This window comes from Cucumis melo, chromosome 5 (assembly GCF_025177605.1).
Source record: "Cucumis melo cultivar AY chromosome 5, USDA_Cmelo_AY_1.0, whole genome shotgun sequence".
NCBI lineage: Eukaryota > Viridiplantae > Streptophyta > Magnoliopsida > Cucurbitales > Cucurbitaceae > Cucumis > Cucumis melo.
In genome coordinates, this window is record NC_066861.1 from 28,504,484 (window position 1) to 28,519,660 (window position 15,177).

Below are 15,177 nucleotides of genomic sequence, written 5' to 3' on the forward strand. Positions count from 1 at the left end.
AAAATTTCTCCTAAAATGTAAAAAAAATAAAAGAAGAAGAAGAAAAACATATTGGTCTGGTATAGAAAGTTTTTATTTTGGGTGATTTTGAGACATTTTCCCATTTCCATCTTTCAAACCTTTGAATTAATAGCAAAATAGTAAATCAAAAAACTTGTTCATTATTTTTTAAAACTTTAACTTAGATTTCAAGAATTGTTTCTTAAAATCTCATCTAATAATTTTAATTTCTTTGAAAATAAGTTAATATTTAAAAAATTACTCTAATTTCCACCCAAAAGAAAAAGAAAAAGAAAAAGAAAAAGATCCCATTTTTCTCTCGCAAGGGGTGGGAAATTCAGTCAGTAAGGTGTAAAATTGAGCTAGTACAAAGCTCTCGAGGGCCTCCCCATCTTCCCTTCTCTTTTTCCCTTGCAGGGTCTCACCGCCCCTTCAGAATCACCACCACCCACCTCTCTTCACTGTAAGATTTCTCTACCCCTTTTCCTCTTTTGATTGTTTTAAACTTCTTCTTTTGTTTTCTTTCCCTCTCTTCCCCTTCCCACTTCCATAAAGGAACCATCAAATTCCTCTCTCTTAATCATCACCCATCACCCATCTCCCCTTTCCCCTTCATCCTTCACTGTGCCTCGTTTCTTCAAAAGGGTATTCATTATTTCCCCTCTTTTCACTCTCTCTTTCTCTGATTCCTCCATCTTTTCCCTCATCTGGGTCTTTTTTCTTTTTCCCCAATATGAATTTTTGTTGTAATTAGTGTTCTGTTTTCTTGTAGGGGTGAATCTTGAAACCCCTTGTCGTTGTTCTGATTTGGGAACCCTATGATTGTTTTTTTTTTTTCTGCTTGATTTTCATTTTTCTCAACTGGGTTTTGATTCTTAGACAGCTTACTTGTCTGTGGTATTTCTGCTCTTGGGGAGACATTGAATTAACTTAGGGCTTGGGTTGTGTCTTTTTGTTTTCCCTTGTGATGTATTTTTTTGAATTCAATGGCTGATCGTTTTAAATGGATGATGGGTGTTGAAAGAGTTTCTCACTTATGATAAGTTTTTAACTTTGATTAGCATTGGTGAAGAGAACCCGGAGGAGGAGGGATAGAACAAAGGGGAAGTGTCTTAATTTTCTTCCATTCAGGTGGTTGAACCTAATTTATTATTTTGAAATTTAGATGGGATGTCTTTTGGTTATCGGCTTAGCATATCAAAGCTTATGTGCTTCATTTCATTGTAAATGTTGTCCAAGAAAGTGAATTTTATGTTTTACACCAAAAAGCATGTTTCGTCTGTAGCAATATTAGAAAAAAAGGAGTGCAGTTAAGGCGTTAGTTACAATTCCCAATCATGATGTCATGCTTCATGCATGTCTCTCAATTAGTTCAACGCAGTTTGCTTCCTTAATTTCTCTAGTCGGGATAGCAATTAGTTACAATTTATCATGCCACGGAATCAAGCACTGCAAGCTTTTATACATATATATATTTTCCATTTTAAGGGATACAAAGCGAGTATCTTACTCTTTTTCCTTTTGTTTTCAGAGTATGGGAAGCAATTTTATTGGCGAAGCTACCAGCTGTGGTGAGGCTGATGGGTCTGAAACTACTATTGAGATTAAGTTAAAAACTTTAGATTCACAAATTTATACTCTCAGAGTGGATAAACAGGTTAATATCTTCACTTTCTCTTAGGTCATAAAGATTGAAGGACAGTTAATTTTTCTGATCAATTAACTCAAGATGATGTTTTAAAATGTATTTATAGTGTAGAGAATTTCAGTGCTGCATTCCTGGAACATTTTAAGTTAACATGTTAAGTTGCTAGAAATGTGATAAGTTAAATGGGTATTTGAATTTTATTCAAGTTTTGTGGCTTCAATGAAGATCTATTGAAGAGGCACATTTTCGTTTAAAAAAAATTAATTTTTGTAAACTTGTATAGATGCCAGTCCCTGCTTTGAAAGAACAAATTGCTTCTGTAACTGGTGTGTTATCAGAACAACAACGTCTTATATGTCGAGGAAAAGTTCTCAAGGATGATCAGCTCTTGTCTGCCTACCGTATCCTCTATATGATTTTACTATTTTCCTTTATTTTTCTCAAAACATCGATTGAATTGATATTTCTTGTGATTTGAAGTGCTGCTTTATTTAGGATTTTCACCGAGTCCTGAGATAATATGTGATTCATGTCTTTATACAGATCCACGTGTAATTTGAATTGATACGTCTTATGTGTCGTGTGCCAGTGCTATGAAAAGTGAAAAAGGCATGGAAATTTTGTAACTGAATTTTCAGCCTATTTTGCTTGGTATTTTTGTATGTTGACTTGCATGGAAGCAAGAATATATCAAAAGTTTAATGAAAATATAAAAGAAATAATTTCCCGTGAAAGTATGATTATGGGATATCACAGTCGAGGAGGACCAAGATTGTGCTCAAGTCTTGGTTATTCATCCAGAAAAGAGCTAACTGAAGGGTTGCTGCTTTTCAGTGATAAGTTTAAAAATTTGTCGAAGATCTGGGAGAGATCCAAGTTTGCGCCTAATAATTAGTGTGCTCTACCTTTTTTCTTTTTTCTTCTTCTTTTGCTATGGATACTTTGTTTTAATTCCCAGATGAAGCACCCTTCGGTAAAGTCTTAGTTATATATACATATGTTTGATAAGAATACTCTCGGTTTTCATATTTCCTATTAGAAAGTACTCTCGGTTGGAAAAAATTTCAGGCTAAATTGGGTGTAGAGATATTGTATTTATTAAGTACTAAGCTCACAGATACTATATAGGCTGCTTGGACTGTGCTTGTGTTGTATACGTGGTTTTGATTTAAACTTGTGAGAGAAACAATTGAATTTTTTTAGCGCTCTAGAGATCTTCAAGTGAGGTTTGGCAATTTGTTAGAATTGTTGAATTTATGGGCCTTTGCCACCAAACACTTATCGCAATGATTTGTTACGAGTATGGCTTATTTCTCTTGATTCGAGGCCCCTTTTGTAGTTTACCTGGTGACTTTTTTCTTATATGCCCTTGTATTCATTCATTCATTTTTTATTCTTGATGAAAGCCATGCCATTCATTAAAAGGAAGAAGAAAAAAAACCCTCTTGTGTAGGGTGGATTTTCATGCTGTACTGCAAGTCATTTATTATTACATATTAAGTGTTCACATGATCTTTCAGTTGAAAATCTATGGTAAGGTATTCTTTAATGGGAGGCAGACGTTGAAGATGGTCACACCTTGCATTTGGTTGTCAGACAGCCTCTTCCGCCATCAGAGACTTTGCCCAATCGGCCAGGTTCGGTCTGCTTTCATGCAAAAGATTCCTTCATAGACAATGCTGAATTGAATATTTTCTATGATCCTTGTTGCATATCTCTTGAAAGCAAAACCTGTTACTCTCGTTTGTTATAAAAGACTGAAGGCAACCTTGAGGCATATATCTAGGCATGACTGCATAATTTTTAAGTTGTGAGGCATGGACTACTGGTATAGCGACTATGTCAAGTCTAAAATTTCAGCATTATCACTAATGCTAGAAAGAAGACCAGGCAGTTCATATCAGGAAGCATTGTGGTAGGGAACAAAGAAGGGAGAGTGTGTGACCTTTTAATTCATAGGTGCTAGGGAAGGAGAGAGATGAAATACAAATCATCACTATGATGAAGCATCATGGATGAAGGAACTGGCAGGAATTGGTGTACTATGGAGAAGAAGCATCCTCTGGTGGCCGTGTCCCCAAACCAGCATGTACCCGACAAAGAGAATCAGAAGCACACGTTCAATCAATGCTGTTCCCCTTGTATGGCATAATTTAAGGCTGAGGCAACGATCTTATGGATTGATGTAGTCTAAAGCTATTTTTTGAAATATTTTATTCGGAAAGAATTAAAGAATTTTCAATGATGAATGTAGAAATTGTGAGAGACGTTTAGCCAAAGCTTTTGGCTTTTACTTGGTATGCTTTTTTGTGTGCTCTTTGGATTGTATTCCCTGAATCTCCACTTAGCTCGATATAAAATTTTCTTCTTGTTTTATCAATAAGACCTGCAGTCTTCCAATCGGAAATAGAGGGTTGAAGGACCTTTGTACTTCCTAATTTTGTAGTGTCGCTCTACCATAATCCCCTTGCACAACTTCAATCATATTAGACTCAGATAAATCAGATGAAATTTCTTATTTTGCTTCACCGCTTAGATCACTTCAAACTATGCTTCAAACTGACATATCTACCAATACCATTGCTGTGTTGACTAACTTTTTATTTTTGAAAGTTGTTTGCAGAGACTGATCCAAATTCAAGTACAAGTCGTGTTCATAGCAATCGGGTGGCTCCGGGTGTGGTGATTGAAACTTTTAGTATGCCTGTTCAAGGGGACGGTGTGCCCCCAGAAATCAACAGGGTCAGTCTATGGCTTGGAGGATGAAGACGTTCTTTCAGGTTCTTAGTATAGTCTGTTTTAGGTGTCTAACTAAACACTTTTTTTCCTGCACAGATTGTGTCTGCCGTTCTAAGTTCAATTGGACTTTCAAATTCTGTAACTGGCAGTGATGGGATGGATGTTGTCAGGGTAAGTTTTCATTTTGAATTGGGTTCCTTAGTTGTCTGTTCATCTTGTGTCTTCGTATGTACAATTCTATCTTCCTCATATGAATTATGATGACTGAAGGAAATTGACCAACAAAGATCTGGAGAACGGGTGATTGCAGCTGGGATGATAGATTTGAACCAGCATCAATCTGGTGACAATGGGTCCAGGCCACTATCTGATAGGTTTCATGGCACTTCTGGACATCCATCAATTCCTTCTTTAGGATCGTTCCCTCCTCCTGTAAGTTGAAATTTGGGGATTTTTTAGGTGCTCAAGAGTCTTTTTCAGCTTAAGATTTACACTATGTATTTTCAAAAAAGTCAATTTGTACTGGGTTCACTGAACTACTGGTTGCGCCCTATGTGATTTCTATCAACAAAAATCAAGGTTTACCCTTTGTTTCAAGTAGAAGTATAGTTGAACGGCTATACTATTAGATGTTTTTTGACTTCTAAAAACAGAAGCAACCTTTGAAAACAAGCAAGTACTGACTACTGACATTATTTTTGGGCTGTTATTGTACTTCAGTACTTCATTCCACGATTTGTTTTTTTCTTTCTGAAATTCATCTGGTTGAAACGAATGGTAGTGATTCTTGGTGTTTGCAGGTGATTCCTGATTCTTTGACAACTTTGTCTCAAAACCTCAGTAATATGAGGCGTGATTTTGAAAATATTGGTATGTTGAGTTCCGTTTGACAACTTATCTTATGAAAGTCTCCTCATGTGTGTATATAATATTTGTTTATCATGAAATGGTTGGCAGGCAGAGTTGGAGGAAATAATGCCCAAGAAGCTAATATTCATGGAGATGAGGAGAGCAGCTCTAATTCCTCATCTCGTCCAAGCACCACCCAAGAAAGTTTCCCAACTCCTGCATCGTTGGCTGAAGTCATGCTTTCTACCAGACAAATGCTTACAGGGGAAGTCTCAGAGTGCCTACTTGTGCGTTCTAACTATCTAATGCTCACAAATAGTGTAAAATTTTGGCCTTTCTTCTATAAAGGGTTTGATAATTAGTCCTTAATTTATCATACGTTTGTTTCAACTTGTGAACTTATTGGTGAATGCAAATAGTTCAATATTGTTTTCTTAATAAAGGAACTAGGTTTTGTTTTTTCCCCTTTTGACGAGTTATAATATAAGAGCAAGTTCTAATATTTAGAGCTTATAGCCGTTTCTTCTGTTGATTAAGAGGAGAACACAATTTATTTTTTATACTTTATTTGCTGGTAGCAACTTGCAAGGCAACTGGAGAATCACAGAAATGTTACTGATCCTACATTAAGGATGAATACTCAGTCTTCTGCATGGAGAAGTGGAGTTCTATTCAATAACCTAGGTGCATATCTCCTAGAACTTGGTCGCACTATGATGACATTGCGAATGGGTCAAAATCCTGTATGTTTTTTCTTCCATTTCTTTCCCTGTGGTTTCCTTTTAATTTATATGGTTTTGTCATTTCTCTCTTTCTATGTTTCTTTTTGAATGGTAACTTAACATTTGGTGCATTTATTTCAATTTGATGTACTCTCTGCAGTCAGAAGCTGTTGTTAATGCAGGACCAGCAGTTTTCATTTCCCAAACTGGTCCAAATCCTATAATGGTTCAGGTAATATTTTCATGCCTGGCTGGGTTTTGACTATTTTCTGGCTTGAGTTTATATCTTCTTGTACTATCAACAGCCTCTTCCCTTCCAACAAAATGCAAGCTTAGGCCCAGTTCCCATGGGTGCCATGCAGCCTGGTTCTGCACTAATTCATGGTCTTGGTTCTGGATTTCTCCCAAGGCGTATTGACATACAAATTCGAAGAGGTAACCTACAGACTTAGCCTTTTCTTAACTATTCTTCTTTTGTTGGATGTCTAGAAAGATTATATTTACTTCTACTAATTTCTAGGTTCACCAACTACGGCATCAAATGGCAATCCAGAGGAACGCAGTGGAGCTCAACAGACTTCAGGGCAACAAGAAGCAACCAGAGGTGCGGGTGAAAATTCCACCAATCCAGCAACCACTAGGGTTGTAGAGGGCCCAAGTGTGGGTGGAGAATCTGGAGTGCGAGTAGTGCCAATTAGGACCATGGTTGCAGCATTACCTGGACCCTTTAGCCGCTTACCTTCAAATTCTTCGGGTAATTCATTTGGGTTATACTATCCTGTTCTCGGAAGATTTCCTCACCCTGCTTCAGCAAATGCGAGGGCCGAGCGAGGAAGTCAAGCTTCATCGGAGCGTCAGTCTACTGGCCTCCAGAGTGAGCAACAGACAATTCTTGAATCAGTTGTGGAACAGCAAAATGTTGAAGATGCTGCAAGAGATGGTAATCCTATTATTTTGAGCCATAGGATAGATTAATTTATTAAATATTGAAACTGTCAATTTATTGATGTTGCATATTCAGTCTATTGCCTTACATGCCTAACAACTTTGTTGGAAGTTTAATCCTACATCTGTAAGTAAGAAACAGTTCATATATTCATTGAAAAGATGATCAGATACAAAGCTAAGGAAGGGGGCAATGGGATCCATTAGCCTATTATTATTACAAATTAGTTGATTATGCATTGTTTATTCCTTTAAATAGAGACTTGCAGTCGTAAAATCAGGGTTCCTTGAAGAGAAGATCACATTTCTTTGTACTTTTACCCCGTACTGCTGTTTGGGTTTGGGCAATTATTGTTGTTATTTTATTAGAATCTGAAGGTGTACCAAACAACGTACCAAAAAAGGAAAAGAAAAAAACCAAGGCTATTGGGATTTGGGACAAGGGGTCCCTCTGCTTTGGAGGAATTACTACAGAGGTTTCCGATATAAGTTAAATAGAAATTGAGGGTGTTTCTAAAGAAATAAATTGTGAAGAGCACTCCAATAATATATCACACGATCACAGAAATTTACTAAATCTGTGCTTATCCTAAAAAAGATCACGTTTCTTTCTTTCTGAAGAAGCTGAAAGAGAGTTCTACTAACATTTGTACTCAAAACCCAAGCTTTTAGGTAACTACTAACATTTGTATGCGAAACCCTAGCTTTTATGTAACTACTTGAGTTATATTTAGAAAAACTCACCTTTAGTTTTTAAATGTGGAGATGCCTACCCATTCTATCCTATTCCAAAAGTTCCTCTTTTGCCCTCAAGATTATAGGATCTCTTAAGTTCATATATATTAATTATTACTCGTATACCCACTGTGAAAAGACTGTCAGCATTTTTAACTACATAATTTCTCTTCCTTTCCTATTATATGTTGTAATTTGTTGATATAGTTGCTTGCTTGCATGACCTCTGTTTACACCGTCAGGGTTATTTTAACGCCTTACTTTTTTGCATTGAGCAAATAATATTTTACTTGTCACCTTTGTAGTCTATAATTGCTAGGATCATCAGGTCACCACAACATACAACTCATATATAAGTTTGTATATTCACTGCAGAAATTTACTCTTCAAGTAGCAAAACGTTCAAGTTAATTCCTTTTAATTATTTCTCTTAATATTCCACAAATAGGCGTCAGCCAATTAATTAATTTGTGGTCAGTATCTCACAGTTCAAGGCAGCAGGTATTACTGTTATCTAATGCACATAGTATTGACGTCAACATATTTTTACAGGTGGGGCCCAAGGTACCCTGGAGTCTGAACGACAAGTACCCAGTAATGTTGTCCAGTTTCTTCGGACTCTCTTTCCCGGTGGTGAAATCAACATTGAAGATGCCAGTTTCCAGGAGATTAGTGGTTCTATTCCTGCTCATCATTCAATGGCATCAAGTTCTGTTGCAAATGTTCAAGAATCAGAATCAAGAACTACTGATGAAGGAATGTTTTTGTCCAACATATTTCACCAAATCATGCCATTTACAGCCCAAGGAGGTGAGCCGGATATGCCTTCAGTAGAGGCAAATGCCTCTGAGCGTCAAAACACTCCAGATTCTTCTGCACAAGTAAGCAATTCTGACAAGACCGCCTGTGATCTATTCATCGTGCTGCCCATTTTGAAGGAGCAGTATTTATCTGTTGCAAATTACGACTCCATGCAGGCTTGAAAATGATACATGTTTGAATTTCCATTCGGCATCTTCATATGCACATTCTTTTCCAACAAAGATCTAAAAAAGTGGGTTTTTGCAGGCTTCAAATCGGGATGCCGAAACATCTCGCAGACGTGGTGATTCAGAAGCAGGTGCTCCAAGCTCAAAACGTCAAAAGGTGCTTTCACTGAAAAATTATCATTATCTTTATATATTTATTTAATTTTAATCATTCCATGCATGCATATCACCAGATAATGTTATAATTTGACTTGGGTTGGTAATATGATGCCTGCTGTGCCAATTGTTCTTTCAAAAGCAAGTATGAGCAGATAGATGCATAGAACTGGGGGCTTTTGTGGTGTGTTTGGCCGTTGTGGTAGTCTTTGATACCCATGTGTAAATTTTCTTTGTTTTGCAGTCGTTTCCAAATGTTCTATCTAAAATCCTAGGGAAATTCTGAAATTAGAAAATACAGTATTTAGGTCCCTTTGAATAACCCCTTTGTTTCTATTTTCCTATTTTAAGCTAATAAACGCTACTTCTACCTTTTACATTTCTTTTGTCTTTGTTATGTTTATCTGCTGTTTAGAAACGCTTTTGAAATCTTAAAGTAGAAATCATAATTCATCGTATTATCAAATGGGATTTAAAAAAGGGTTTCTCTCTCTCTTCCTTTTTTGGAAAATTTCTCCATGTTTTAGAAGTGTTCTTAAAATCTCAAAATTGAACAAAGTATTCAAAGAAGTGAAGTTTCCAAGTTTTGGCATCATGCTTTGATCTTTTCTACTTTGAACATTACTCTTCTCGTTAATTCAATGAAAAGTCTGGTTTTCGTTTAAAAGATGAGAGCATCAAAATTTCAAAAATGAAGAACTAGGAAAACTCCACAATGGGGTCTTAGCTTTTATAATCTATGGTGGCAAATATTTCATCATGAAGTGTAATTGATGAATGGATTATAAATATGATATTAGTGATGCTAAGCAGAGTTTTCTTTGTTTTTTGTTTTCTTATTGCAGAAAGATTGATACAACAAAAGGCGTCTAGATATTATGGATGGGATCTTAATCTGCAATTGCACCTTCAAACTTCTGGGAACGAAAAATTATCACAAAACAGAGTCCAATTAATGGTGGAATTCACTTTGAGAGTTTCAAGCAGAGCACCACAGCCTTTGCCAATTAAGTGTACTATTTTTCATTCTCTTTTTTTGCATTTCCCCTCCCTCCCTTGGCTACTCCCTCCCCTGGCTCCACCCTTCCCCATCACCTTGTACGATATCGTGTGACATTACTATTTTACCCCTCGTCCCCCCTTTGCCCCGTACCTGGAACCCGAAATGGAAAAGAAGTAAAATGAAAGCATTCTTCGAATCTACAGTGTTCCCATATTTGTGAATGATCATAAAACTATTAGATAAAGTCCTTATAAAGCACATCTTCTGCTTCTTGAAACTGTGATTTGTCTTCCATCTGAGATTGCAAGACTGCTCCAGTTGAATTTCATATGTTTTACCCTTATTAAGAGAGAGCCCCAACACTCATTTGCCCTTTGTATTTGCCTTTTTTTATGTTGCAAACATTGTTGATATGGAAGAGAAATAGAGTAATTGCACAAAAATTTGAAGCACTCTTATGTTTGTTATCTATTTACTTCTATTCAATTTGAGGGACCACCCACATGATCTCGTCTGGGTGTGTATATGGTTGGTTTGTACTATACATGTCAAGACTTATCATTACTCTTATCTTTGTTTGACTCGTTTATTAGGCAAAGATGGTTTATTTGACTGTGGATTGGTGTAATGGTCAATAGGAACCATGAAATGAGCTATCTCGTGATTGCAGTTGCGACTGTTGGAATTAGATAGTTTGTGAATCTTGAAGTCGTTGGGGTGCATGTTTGATTAAGGTGACTCAACTCGAGCATGAGTTAAGACAGACATGTATGTTAACAATCTCGCGATATTTAGTCAATTTGGTAGTGATTTGGTGTGCTTGATCGAAGTACTATGACATGATCTCATCTGGAATTTGAATCAATGTAATGTGTTAATGTGATTAGATCTTGACTAGATGTTGTTTATGCATGAATATGAACTGTTTAAAAAAGAATTTAATACCATGGATTAAAAATTGAAGTGCAACTTAGATTTGATCATTGGAAAGATCTTGATTTGGATAATAGATCTAGGTTTGCACATTTAACCTAGCTGTATTTGCTTCCAATAGAGAGAACATTTTGCAATGTCAAGGTCCACCACTTGCTTATGGGGCTCTACATTGTTGGCATTACCCCATAAAAAGTTGGATGTTGTTGGATTAGAGATACAACAAAATAAGGCATCTTTCTTAGGTTGGCTTTGTATATAAAAATGATTTGCTGATTGGCATCCAAGGTAAGGCTGGAATCCTTGTAGTCACTTTAAACCTTTGTTTTTGTGGCCCATATTTATGTTTGCATGTGGGTTGTGGCTTTAGATATTCTTTTATATCATCAATTTCCTTTCTAAGGCCATTACTCTTGGTGGTGCGTCCTTAACCTATTTCATGTGATTGATTCTAGATTATAGTTGGAGAGAGAGAAGCCAACTTTGTTGCCTCTCTTGTAATTGCTATTTGATTATGATATGGTTTGTTTTTCAAGATCGAGAGGAATTGAATCTTATATTTTGAATTCTATTTTGAGTTAACTTACGATAAATTTGCTACCACTTTCAAGATCGACAATCTATTGTAATTGTCATCCAACTCATTCATACTTTTTGTAATCTCGTTGGCTTGAACTTTTCTTTTTTTGAACGTTATTCTCTTTGTCTACTCACAAGCTCTCTCCACTTTATTAACTGGTACGTGACTATATTAGCTAGAGCACCCTAAATTGAAAGCAACAAAACCAACTAACAAAAGAAAGAAGGGTAGAAAATGAGACATAGTCGAATGTATCAATATATGAAAACAAAAAAAGAAGACGTGATCTAGTTTTTTTGTTGATTAAGATATGAAAAATAGTGGATGGTATAATATGCAAGTGTTGAAAGTAGGAAAAAGGAAGAAAAAGAACCTAAGTTGAATTACATTGTTAAAATGTGGGAAAGTTGTTGGAAGATGTAGAATATTTATGGTTGAAGAAACTTGTAAATCATGAGGTTAAACAGTAGAAGTATTAGTAAAAGTGGAACAAAGAAAGAAGCTGAAAGATTAAAGTTGGACACTTTTTAAATATAAGGCTAACCAAAAACCACTTTTAATTTAATCCACTTTATTCCTTCCTTCTAGAAACATAAAATTTGGATCCATATCTAATCTTTGTACAAAATCATGAAATTTAGATTCAATCCTACGTTTCAAATGTCTAAATCTTAAAGTTGTTGGATTTACGAGATGATTGATATAGTGCATATGTGAACTTGCTTTTAACTTAAATTACAATCTTTTAATACATCTTCTAGATGGAGGATTAGAACTTCGACGTTTAAAGAGAATTTCACGAGTAATAAATAAGAAATTTAAGTTTTAATGGCATTGAAGATGCAAACTACACAAATTCAAAATTGTCAACCAAAATATTAGGTAAAGGGGTATTTGATATGCAATTAATAATAGAAATGAAAAGGGACCACAAAGCCATGTTATTGTTGGACATTGACATCTTAAACCAACTAAAAAATAATAATTCTTACCCAATTTAATTAATCTAATCTTTTCGGTTTGATTGAAGAAGCCTTCCACTTCGATTGGTATTCTTTTTCACGAAAAGCAAACATGAGATAACAAATTCAGTCTTTCACAAAGATTTTGTATAACTGTCCCAAATTCAAGTCGATTATGTTTCGCCCTCGGAGAAAGACGATTGAACAATTCCCTATATACCATGGTCCTTGCAGATTTGGTCATGCATATAATATATATAAAAAAATCAGATACTTGATGTTTTTCTATTTGATTGAGATCTCAATTCCAGCGGCGATCTCATTAGATATCTTACCATTGGAATCCTTCTTTTTTCCGACTCAGTTCCCCATCACCACAAAACCCCAATCAGATTCAAGCATTGAAGTAATTCCTTTTGGGTTTAAAATACAACTCTCAATGGTCTATGTTACAATCATTACTTGAATCTTTAGCTCAATATATTCATACATTTCTTAGAATATCGAAAAAAATTTAAAAGTTCATACTACATACTTATTCTAAGGTTTTATTATATCCATTGTATTTACAATCTACCCTTCAACTTAATTTTCTTTTATTAGAAACTTCGCTTCATGTATCATTTTCATAATTATTAAACAAAATATCGACTTTCTTCTACAAACTAGATGAAACCGATTAAAATACCGTTTTATTCTCTATATTTTGAGTTCGTTTAATTTTAGTAATCATATTTTTAAATATTAAATTTTAGTCCTTATACTTTTAATAAATTTTAAATTAAATTCCTCATATATGTTACTAACCATGACGATCGAATTCAAAGGATGAAAGTAAATGAACTAAAATTGAAAGCTTTGAACTAAAATGATATATTTTTTTTTTAATAAAAAATGAAACTTGTCAATTTCTATTTCTAGAGAAGGTGAGAGAAATTACTTTTATGTGAAAACAATATAAAGAAAAAAAGAGAAACCAAAATTTGAAAAAAGTCATTATCATGAATGCATCATTTTCCAATGGAATTTCCTCTCAAATTTCCATTCCCACCTATCATTAACTCAAACCTTCATTATCATATCTTTTTCTAACAAATTTATTTAATTAAAAACCCACCGACTTAATTAGTAATAATAAAAGTAAAATCAACAATAATTAATTAACTTTAATTGGGAAGCACACAAATTGTTATTTGGCATATTAGGCTATTTAATTTTTTTATTTCTATTTTTATAATTTTCTTTTTGGAGATTAAAATTTTAAAAATATAAAAAGTAATATAAAGTATTGAAAGGAAATTAGAGGTTAGTGAATGTGTTGCGTGGCCCTATGTGACAAAATGCTAATGTGAAAGGAATAAGAGAAATGGTATAAACTTCTACATTTAAGAATATTTGACTTTTCAATTTAAATCATTGCTCATAATAATTTCTAAAATATCTACTTTCATTTTATTAAAGTGATAGGTTACTTTTTTAAGATTTTTCTTTTCCCTCAATGGATATAAAGATTTTTTAAAATAAAAATCTATTAATGAATTTGATATCTCGAAACTTATAGATATCATTATCTATTATTAAATCTAAAATTTTGATCTATTTTGCTATATTTGAAAAAAAATCTATAGATGAATACGTTTTAAATTTTTATAGTAAAAAAACTAATAGATAATGTACTTTTTAAAATATACACAGTAAAAATAAGAATGTTTTAAATGGTAAAATTGTTGAAAATATAGAAAAATTCTAATTTTTGTCGACGATAGAAAACAATTAGAATAGGAGGATTCAACTCTCAATTTTAAATGGTAAAATTGTTGAAAATATAGAAAAATTTTACTTCTTATCAACAATAAACGACTTGAAATATTTTGAAGTGCTTTTTATGAATTAAAAAACAAGTTTTTATCAAGCCCACTTTAAGAGAGTGCTATATGATGAATAAATTAGATTAATGTTAGATTAGTTATAGTGATACACACACAAAAAAAAAAGAGAGAAATGTATTAAAGACAAAAAGGATCCTTTTGATATAAATATTGCAATAACTTTGAAAATTATAGGATGGAGAAATTATAAATGTTTGGATCGAGTGTTTTGGGTGCGATTTGTAATGCAATATTTATTCGTCTGACAAATTCTCGTTTAACCTTTTTTTTCACTGTTTTCGCACTTTATGCTTCACAATCTCATTTTTACTTTGTCTTTTTATTACTCACACTTTCTAACACTTCTTTAATTCACATAATCCCGATTATATTTCAACTATTCAAACAGCACCTAAGAACACATAATTCCTAAAATATTCATTTTTGTTTACAGTTTTATCATTTAAAATAATTACTTCAATTCTTAATAGATACATTTTCATGTCAACAAAAAAAAATCTATGATTCAAATCTAGTTCAAAACAACGAAAAAAATTTAATTAAAATTTTAGCCTATGTCATTAGAAAAAATCTTCATAAATAACTCTATGACTTGATAAAACACTAAAAAATAGTTCAAAAAAATTATCAAACATAACCTTTACCATCAAAACTATTTATGAGTGTGTCAACCGTAAGAACTAAATTATAATTATAAATCATATAAACTAAAGGGTTTTTTCAAAAAGAAAAAAAGAAAAACCAAACTATTTATACTTCATATAAAAAATCACTAAAAGACAAAATTCATTATTAATGATTAAATATTTTGTCAATTCTTCTGTTTTTAATTAATTACGTGAACCTAAATTTCGATTTAATCTTGTTGCTTTTTTTTTTTTCTTAAAAAAAGTGAGGTCTCTTGTGAATAATATTATTTGTTGGTGATTGGTATTAGTTGAATGTATATATATATATAAATAAAAAAAGGAAGAAGAATGTGTGAATTAGGTTCTCAAAGTCTCTTTGTCATGTAAAGGTAGCTATC

General features: G+C 33.7%; 1 protein-coding gene across 5 annotated transcripts; it reads left to right on the plus strand.

The window, feature by feature from the left end:
• The first annotated feature begins 303 nt into the window (after positions 1-303).
• LOC103496538 (ubiquitin-like domain-containing protein CIP73) lies at positions 304-10,063 on the plus strand. 5 transcript variants are annotated; one of them, XM_008458433.3, is made up of 17 exons: positions 321-463; positions 1,062-1,131; positions 1,532-1,657; positions 1,932-2,049; positions 3,208-3,285; positions 4,272-4,390; positions 4,484-4,558; positions 4,658-4,819; positions 5,188-5,257; positions 5,345-5,523; positions 5,815-5,979; positions 6,119-6,190; positions 6,264-6,393; positions 6,479-6,898; positions 8,191-8,519; positions 8,707-8,784; positions 9,629-10,063. In XM_008458433.3, exons 3-17 carry the CDS (start codon positions 1,535-1,537, stop codon positions 9,635-9,637), a joined length of 2,127 nt encoding a protein of 708 aa, XP_008456655.1. In that variant the 5' UTR covers positions 321-463; positions 1,062-1,131; positions 1,532-1,534; the 3' UTR covers positions 9,638-10,063. The 5 variants fall into 5 exon arrangements, with proteins under 5 accessions (XP_008456646.1, XP_008456655.1, XP_008456664.1 ...); XM_008458424.3 differs by lacking the exon at positions 1,062-1,131 and having other exon boundaries at positions 304-463; XM_008458442.3 differs by lacking the exon at positions 1,062-1,131 and having other exon boundaries at positions 364-645.
• Positions 10,064-15,177: the final 5,114 nt, after the last annotated feature.

Excerpts from the sequence above, each read along its gene's own strand:
- LOC103496538 (XM_008458424.3), top strand. The coding sequence starts at position 1,535 with ATGGGAAGCAATTTTATTGGCGAAGCTACCAGCTGTGGTGAGGCTGAT. Across the intron at positions 1,658-1,931 it reads CTCTCAGAGTGGATAAACAG|ATGCCAGTCCCTGCTTTGAA; the intron begins GTTAATATCTTC and ends AAACTTGTATAG. Across the intron at positions 6,191-6,263 it reads CAAATCCTATAATGGTTCAG|CCTCTTCCCTTCCAACAAAA; the intron begins GTAATATTTTCA and ends TACTATCAACAG.